The following is an 8,951-nucleotide window of genomic DNA, read 5'->3' as shown; positions in this document are numbered from 1 at the left end:
CGTTGTTTGTTTCAGTGTACATACACAGAATAGAATAAATTAACAACAAACTCAAGAAAATATACATAATAGACATTTGTCAGGTAAACTATAATAAAAAATACTGCCTTGTTTTTTTTTTTTTTTTGATTTTTTTTTTTTGTTAATCAATGCACACCAGAAGTCTTATACATGACTGAAACCCGAAAAACAACTAGAAACAGTCTCTCAGGATAAAATATAATCTATAAAATAAAACGCTTCTAATGTCCTGTGCTTTTATTCTTGGAGCAGGAATCCTTACTTCTGGTTTTATCTTTGGTTAAATTGACAAAAGTCTCACTGTTTACTTCCGCGGTGAAAGGTCAACTTCTTACTTTGAGGTTCTTCTGGTTTATGGGGCACGGTTTTTACTTTAATAGAAATTCCTGAAACTACGTGTAAGTCATCAGTGTCAGATATGTCGTGTGATAAACCAATCGGACCCGTTTTACCTCCGATGTTTACAGGGGAAAAGAGCGATGAAGACTCTGATAATGACAAAGGATGTGAGTATAAGACTAAATATATTTTGTCAGAGACTATGAGCCGCCGTTTCTTTCTATTAAATACAATATAAATCAGTAGTATTCGTATCAGGTTCGTTTTACCATGGTGGTTGATGCTTGTTGCTTCCCTGTGATAGTCTCTGGCCCTGCTTTGCCTCCCGGCTATAAACGGGGAGAACCGTCGAGTTCCTCGGATGAGAGTGAACAGGAGGTGGTGGTGGTGAAAAGAGCAAAAACAAGTCACACTGCTGCAGAAAAGTAGGTTCATTAATGGACTATAAGTTATAGAAAGAAATGTCTCAACAAAACCAAACAATAACAAGTGTCTTTTCAACAGGGTGGAGAGGACAAATGAACAAGAAAAAGACGATGATGGTTTCTTTGGACCTGCTCTGCCACCAGGGTTTAAGAAGCAACAGATGTCACCAGAAAGGTGAGTGAATTACTACTACAGTGTAATCCAGTGAAGTATAAGAAGTGCAAACAGATAGTTTAAATAGTTTATTATGGAAGCTGTAACTTCATAGTGTCCCCCCCCCTCCCCCAGGCCGCCTGTGCTGGGACCCGCTTTGCCTCCTGGGTTTCGCAGAGCAGCATACGAAAACGATGATGATAACGATAGTGAAGATGAAGAGGGTTTCCCAGGGCCTGCTCTACCCCCAGGCTACCAGGCTGAGTCCAGCAGCGAGGATGAGGATGTGATCGGACCCATGCCGTCCAAAGGGCCTGTTCAAGACTCTGTGGCTCTGGACATTGAACGCAGAGCACAAAAGATGAAAGCAAAGCTGACAGGAGACGTGAGTCCTCCTTTTTAACCCCCCACAGTTTTATCTGCATGGTCTCCACTGCACGTATATATTCCTTAGTTTAATGTTAACCCCTCAACAGGAAAAATATAATGGCATCTTCTGTGTATTTCTGTGTAAATAGGACACTCCTGAGGTGGTGACCAGAGAAACATGGATGACCGAGCTCCCACCAGAACTGCAGCACATTGGCTTGGGGGCGCGAACTTTCAAGAAGAGGTCAGGTCCAGAGAACAAGGATCGCTCCATTTGGACAGATACACCAGCAGACAGGGAGCGCAAAACCAGGGTAGTTACTGAAAAATAATCATCCTTATCAAACATGTTACAGTCTATAGATTACTTCCCTGTATTTCATGGGTCTATTCTTGACCAATAGGAACGCCTTGAGGGAAAGAAGAAGGGTGAGGAGGAGAAAGACGATGTCCCACAGCTCTCCCACAAGGACTTGGAAATGGCAGAGAAAGTGTCTAAGTATAATGTAAGTGGTGTTATCTCATTATTTTCCCCCCCCTAAATGTCCCCAGTGTTCACATTAAACGCTAACATTTCTATACTCACTCCCTCGTATCAGGAGACTAAACGTGCTGAGTCTCTGATGACTTTGCACACAAAGACGATGAAGGAAAAAGCAAAGGAGAAGGCTGACATACCGGTGGAGAGGAGACCATTCGATCGGGATGCAGACCTGCAGGTGAATCGCTTTGATGACGCCCAGAAGGAACGGCTGCTGAAGAAATCTCAGGAACTGAACACAAGGTTCTCCCATAGCAAGGACCGAATGTTCCTGTAATGAGTTGTAAAAAAATTTAAGAAATGTGTCGGAAGACATCCAGTCACAGTATGGACTATTTTTCATCGGATGCTCATGTGTTACACAAATGGAGATGTTGATTTTATGTTGGTCTCTGAGGTAAACTAAACTGGACTGAACAGACTATAAAGCCATGGCAGACAATGCTACAGCCGCCAGTGGAGCTTGTATTTTTCCAGGAGAGACTGTATTATGATATATGTGTATATATATATTTTGATATAGGGTTTGTTAGGTTATCTTTTCACGTTTGGAAAATCACCTGTTAGTCATGCTGGACATTGAAAGTAATTTTCATCTCGTATACTTAACTAACCCCAGAACTATAGTGTACGACAAGGACATAGTAGTTTCTTAGTATATAGACATAATTAGCTTTATGATTTATAATGTAAAGCAATCCCTGAACACAATCCCAATGATAAATTATAAACAACTTTGCCCAAGTGTGGATACTACAATGTTGGCTTGTTCGGGGCTGCATTAGATTATCTCCTTCTGATTTAAGAAGTTTTGACCAATATTTAACGAGCCTGTCAAAGTTCAGACTGTTATTTTTCTTCCTTAAGCCCCAATATTGTTTGATGTTGGAAACAGTGCTTTATATTAAACCTGAATGCTCTTTGGCCAACCAGATCAATAAAAACTGTGTCCCTTATTGCTCAACCCAGCTAGTAAAGTTGCCCTTTGTGAAATTGTAATTGATTTATTTTGTTTTTTGTAAATACTTTTGGCACAGATTGCTGTAAAATGCATCGTTACGCTGCGTTTTCCTGCAGCTTTGCAATCTTTCATGTGTCCAATAAGTTGTTTTGTGTTTTTTTTAAAAAAAAGTTGATTAAACAGTATTTTTAAAACCTTTTATGTGTTTTCTTTTTCATGGATTCTTATTTATGAGCGTTCAATTGATATGGATCTTCCGAGTCGCCATACTTCTGTATTTCTTTTGCGCATGCGTGTAGCGGTTGCATTGATAAGCTAGCAGAAGCATCATTTTTAAACATGTCAGAGAAAGGAGAAGTGGATTTAACTGGTGCCAAGCAGAACACCGGCGTGTGGCTCGTAAAGGTGTGTATATACCAGTTTTTAATAACGCTAGTTCATGTGGTATAAGAACAGTAAGTCATTTAAACACGGAAGGCTAACAGTAACGTAGCTTAGCATCTCTCACCGCTACAATGAAAGAAAAGCATCGAAGCTAACGATGGCTAAGTTCATAAACTGTTAGCGAGCTAACGTTAAACTGGTCACAACTAGTTATAATAGTATTATTTTACATGCACAACACACCAGAATATATTGATTTAACTACACACCGTCGTTTGGCAACACAACCAAAGTACACACAATGTATGTAAATGAGTACGCAGTGATAGGTAGCTGAGGGTTTTGTATGGAAATGTTGTTTGGCAACTTCTTGTAGAGAACTACAACTATATGTTTGCAACATGTAGCTGCCACAGTAATTTGTTTTCCTAATGGTGGTTATATAGTTTGAAAATAAATGTTTTAGTGCCCACATTTGCCCCAATCTGAATGCATGCGCCCTCAGACACATACAAACACGTACCATCACTCAGATACAGCTTCATTACAACAGCATGTTTTAAAAAAAAAAAGCTTTTTAAATTGTCTTTACATAGATTTGGGACGATTGGCGACGAGAAATGGCAGCACATAAAAGGGATCGCTGCTATATTTATGTTAATATCAGATCAAGGTGAAAGCATCCATCATAAAAATATGCCCATGTCTCTTGATGCAGGTGCCCAAATACCTCTCTCAGCAATGGGCAAAGGCGACTGGCAGAGGAGAGGTCGGGAAACTCCGAATCTGCAAGTATGTGAAATAACTGAGCACAAACTAGCCTGCTACGTTTAAGGAGTTATTTATCTTATACAAGCAGTGTTTTGTTCTACCATTACTACTGCATTTCAAATAAAACAGAATAACCTGTTATTCTTGCCAGTCATCTAATTCTAATTTTGTTAATTATTCTTTTTCTCCAAGGAAAGGAAACCAAGGAAAAGCAGAGGTAAGTGATGTTTGAAAGAAGTACAATGCATCCTGTCAAGGGACATCTGCTTGCAACCATTTGCAATTCACAAACAGATTATCACAATTCTTAAAATATAATAATGGTTGGTGATTCTAAGTACTGCACAATAAGTATTGGACTGTCAAGAAAAGAACAAGTAACTATATGTTTGCATGTTCTGTTATACTGCTGTACTGGACAGAGGATAATGAAAGTAAGTAACAGTCAAGAAATGGGCTGGAAAGAATAAATGTGAATGATATTTCTCTTTACAGGTGTCTTTCACTTTAAACGAAGAGCTGACGGTGATTGAGGGCATAGAAGATAAGACGGTGTCTGCGCCGCGCGAGCACCCATTCACCATGCAGTCAGTGGGAGGTCAAACGTTGGCGGTCTTCACCGAGAATTCCTCAGGTGAGTTTCTAATTTCACCTGCCATCTGCTGTCGCCTCTGCTGCAAGATGAGGTGCTCGTAACAGTCCACTAATTGTATTATTTGCTTACTGTGATGTGAAATATCTGTTTGTACTAGAGCACAGAGGTAAGTTCTGTGTAGTCAGATGGTGGAGGCGCCCATCCTGCTACTCTTTGTACAGCTTGCTGTCTTCATAATCACTTTCCTTTGCCTGCCCTGCTTGTCTCTGTGTGTTGTGAACTCACAGAGTGTGAGTTTGTTCCACATGCCTTTAATAGTACATATAAGACATGTGTTGCTCATAGTGGATAAGTGAACGCTCAATGGAAAACAGAAGAGAGCTGGTCTGTTGAAAATGTGTCTTCCAACCAGTCTGATCTGTATTTCTGTCTCTGTGTGTAAAGGACTTTTAGCTTCAGTGTTTGATCTTCTGTCAGTCATTTGTGTGTGGTTTGACCTTTTCAGTCCAATGCCAATCACTTCAACATATTGTGTATCTGAACAGGCACAATGGCCCCATTTGGAATTAATTTTATTTAATATAGAGTAGATCATTATCAACACAAATCATTGCTGAATTTGGAGTTGATTTATTTTCTGCATGTGTTTCTTTGATTTGGTTTGAGCCTCGTCTGCCCTCTAAATGTAATGTAGGTGTTCTGTTGCTGTGGATGCTGGTGAGCTTGTGCTACTGGGCTTACTTTGGGACACCAACGCGTGTGTGTGCGTGTGTGTGTGTTGGGGGCTGCACAGTTTAAATGGTATATATCTACTTTTTATTTTAGACAAAATGAGAGGGCTGTAACTACTTCCACACTGTTAACTGTCTAACTTTGAACTGGAGAAATACTTTACAATAGTTTCATGTGAGAATATATTCAGTATTTGTGCAGCCCTGTTATGGATGTGTATTTATGGTGCGACATGGTATCTGTGCTCACTTGTTGTAAGGGCATGCTTGCTTTGCTCATACGCACGCGTGTGTGCTTGTCAGATTATGCCGAGAAGCTCTGCGTGATCAAACGTTTTCGTGTGCGACTAAACCCTGGGTGTGGTTCTTATTGTTCGATTCCCTCCTCCCTCCGTCTTCCATCCCCTGTATTTTCATGTTTACCATCCCTCCCTCCCTTCCTGTAGGCCAGTCAGAAGAGAGATCTGATGGCAGCAGCTCAGGTGCGGGGGCGGGGGCAGGTCCAGGTGAGTCCTCCATTTCGCCAGCGAGTGACAAAGTTGCACCACTAGGAATCAGGCACACCGAGTGTCTGTTATTTTTATTAATAAATGGCATTTGTAGTATCACAGTAGTAACCCATATACATGCTTTGGAAGATGCATGTATTGGTATAAAGACTGTAGACACAATGTCCTCATGTAGCACCCAGTTTTGCCCTGAAGCATCACATGGGCCTCTTCTCTTTTTGAGTACAGTTGTACAATTCACATGGAGCTTCTGCACTCAGTTTGGGTGGAAATAAGAGTGTGTGGTCAGAGTGGTCGACACTGTGCTTGAGCCGAGTGCTACCGGCTCGCGTTGATGGTTGTAATGCCAGTCCAGTTGGGACATTGTATCAGCAAAAATAATTAATGTCTGACTATTGTAAATGTTAGTTTAGATCTACTCTATGTACGTTAACAAGTTTCCTTCCAATCTATATGTAAATAAGGTAAGCCTCTCTGATCAAGTGTCACTTTCTTAATGATGTGTTGTTAATGAATTGGGGATTTGATAGATTTTCTTTCACTGGTGAAACTAATAAAGCTGTAAATTATATGCATATAAATGCAAATGCACAATAGCATATAAACAGCTTCATATGGTGTATAGAAAGAAGCTGTATGACAAAACGACAAATCAATTTTGAGATATTGTTATTTACCATAATGATGATGGAGTACTTATTTACAGTATGGATACAGATACCTCCTGGTTCATTTTATATTCAGTAAGTGAGCCATGGTGCTGATGATCAATGTAGATCATTTAAAGGACTTGAAAGGGACAGTGTGATCTCCATTCTGTAGTCAATAGGCAATGTGGCTGGTTTGGAGATAGCCTTGGAAAAGTGTGTATACGGTTTTAAGAATTGTAGAGAAAAGGACAGTTGTACTGAATTGGTAAAACATGCTTTGACTGAATCGGAATTAATTGTGGGAAGAATAAAAGCAATAGCACACTCTATTATGCAGTTTCAGAAATTGACCCTTGATTGCTCTAACATCTTTCTTTCAACTTTAGGAGAGAGCCTGGACTGAACTAGATTCATGTTACTAGCAAAAGCAAACTATTTCTTGAGTGTATTTTTATTTATTTTTCTCTAAACACATTACCCAGTCATTCTCTAATAGTGTCTTCTTTCATCCCTTCTCTCTTACACACATTCAACCGCTCCCTCTCCCTTATTTATGAAGTACACAACTTCGAAACTACAAAAATGCATTGAAACACACGCACTTCAATTGAGATTTTAATTAACTCCCTTCTTTTTCAGATAAAATAGCCTTGGAGGGAGTGGTAGTGCAGAGAGCAGAGTGCAGGCCTGCTGTTAGTGAAAGCTATATGAGACTGAAGAGGTGAGTATTTTTTTAAATGGTGCACACACACACACTTCATCATAAGTCTCATAAGTCTACATAATCATGTATGTATGTCTTGAATTGTATGTGGACATATTCATGTCATTGTTTTCATGTGTTACATGTAAGTATATTCCATTTTTATCATTTTAATTCAGATGTTGAATCTTTTGGAATTTTAAACATGATATAATCACATATGTAACAGTATTAATTGCATAGCTATTGTTATTTATCATACCGGTGTTTCTTCTTTTTTTCATGTCTCTCAGTATACACAGTATATGCAGTATGTCTTATATTGTACTTGGCAAGTGAAGTAATTCTTATCGTCTTAACAGGTTACAAATTGAAGAGTCCTCTAAGCCAGTCAGGCTGTCACAACAGTTGCAAAGTCCGGTCACCAACAACTACAAACCTGTGGCCAATCATACTTACAATGTAAGGAATCCTATACAGCATTGTCTTTTGTCATTAATCTACTTCAAAACAGTCTATTGGTGGTAGTAGTCACCATAAATTTAAAAGACAATGGCGATATTGTTAGTTGTTTTTAACCAATTAATACAAATCACGTATACTTAACATACTACAACATATTGTTTGTTGTAAGGTGTAGGTCTATATGTGATACCTGACCTCTGACTGTTTACTTTTTGCTGCAGCTTGAGTATGAGAGGAAAAAGAAGGAAGAGGGCAAGAGAGCAAGAGCTGACAAACAGCAGGTGTTGGACATGCTGTTTTCCGCTTTTGAGAAGCACCAGTACTACAACATCAAAGACCTGGTGGATATCACCAAACAGCCTGTGGTAAGACTAGAGGGCAACATGAGGGCTTTTATCATAGCCCTCTGTTTTATACTGACTTATTTCAAACAATCTTCTCATATTTGATCTTTTTCTTCTCCCAGATTTACTTGAAGGAAATCTTGCGTGATATCGGCATCTACAACGTGAAGGGAACACACAAGAATACCTGGGAGCTCAAGCCTGAATACCGACATTATCAAGGCGAGGAAAAGACTGACGAATAGTCCCTGCCACTTCCAAGGCCAATACAACACCTCTCTATTTGATAGGGGGGGGGGGAGTCCCCCCCCAGGCCAGGCCTTGATTGGACCTTGGGAGTTCTCTCCTGTTCCTCACATCAGGTCTCTAAACACACTGGATGATGAGATCAAGCAACGATTGAGGAGATTGTTGTATCTTATTTTGTAGGAGACGAGAAGAAGGGGCACTGGGAAACAAATTGAGGTTTTCTGCTTGAGTGTGTGCCATCTCTTCTTGATGTGGTTTCTGTCACAGCAGACACTCAAGGTAAAAGCCCCCAGTATTTAAATTAGTTGTTCTCTCCATCAGAGGCCCAGGAGAAACATTTTACAGAGCAAAAGAATCAATAATTAAGTCTGATTCTTAACATTGAATTATGTTTTAATGTTTTGACAAGTATATCCATAGGTAAGGGGCTTAATGTTTAAAGGATAAACCTAAAGAAGGATGTGACAGAGGCATTTGCTCTCCAAACTGAATCGAGTACGTTCTAGACACTTTGAAATTATGTAATGCTTTAAGAACACAACTGAGCAGGTTCTCTGCACCATGACGTGGGAGGAAAAATTCAGCTTGAAGTTGCATTGACAAATTTAAGTCTGGTACTATTGCTGTAATCCTTCTGAATTTGTGCTTTGAGTCCTTGCATTAGGCTTTCACTGCATTTTTAAATTTTACATTTGACAATAAATGTTTCAATACAAAAATGTTGCTTTACTTACTAGAAC

General features: G+C 39.6%; 2 protein-coding genes across 3 annotated transcripts; both read left to right on the top strand.

The window, feature by feature from the left end:
* The first annotated feature begins 317 nt into the window (after positions 1–317).
* Positions 318–3,009, top strand: gpalpp1 (GPALPP motifs containing 1). The gene is made up of 7 exons (XM_051379308.1): positions 318–527; positions 665–785; positions 865–960; positions 1,075–1,324; positions 1,458–1,622; positions 1,713–1,814; positions 1,908–3,009. Exons 1-7 carry the CDS (start codon positions 440–442, stop codon positions 2,124–2,126), a joined length of 1,041 nt encoding a protein of 346 aa, XP_051235268.1. The 5' UTR covers positions 318–439; the 3' UTR covers positions 2,127–3,009.
* A 63-nt stretch (positions 3,010–3,072) lies between these two features.
* Positions 3,073–8,930, top strand: gtf2f2a (general transcription factor IIF, polypeptide 2a). Of its 2 annotated transcripts, XM_051379309.1 has the most exons (9): positions 3,073–3,215; positions 3,913–3,986; positions 4,158–4,182; positions 4,461–4,599; positions 5,738–5,797; positions 7,090–7,171; positions 7,516–7,615; positions 7,840–7,983; positions 8,085–8,930. In XM_051379309.1, exons 1-9 carry the CDS (start codon positions 3,150–3,152, stop codon positions 8,205–8,207), a joined length of 813 nt encoding a protein of 270 aa, XP_051235269.1. In that variant the 5' UTR covers positions 3,073–3,149; the 3' UTR covers positions 8,208–8,930. The 2 variants fall into 2 exon arrangements, with proteins under 2 accessions (XP_051235269.1, XP_051235271.1); XM_051379311.1 differs by lacking the exon at positions 5,738–5,797.
* Positions 8,931–8,951: the final 21 nt, after the last annotated feature.

The sequence above is a fragment of the Dicentrarchus labrax genome, unplaced genomic scaffold (assembly GCF_905237075.1).
Source record: "Dicentrarchus labrax unplaced genomic scaffold, dlabrax2021, whole genome shotgun sequence".
Taxonomy (NCBI): Eukaryota; Metazoa; Chordata; class Actinopteri; family Moronidae; genus Dicentrarchus; species Dicentrarchus labrax.
The sequence above is the reverse complement of the archived record's forward strand: the minus strand, read 5'-3'. Positions and strand labels throughout refer to the sequence as shown.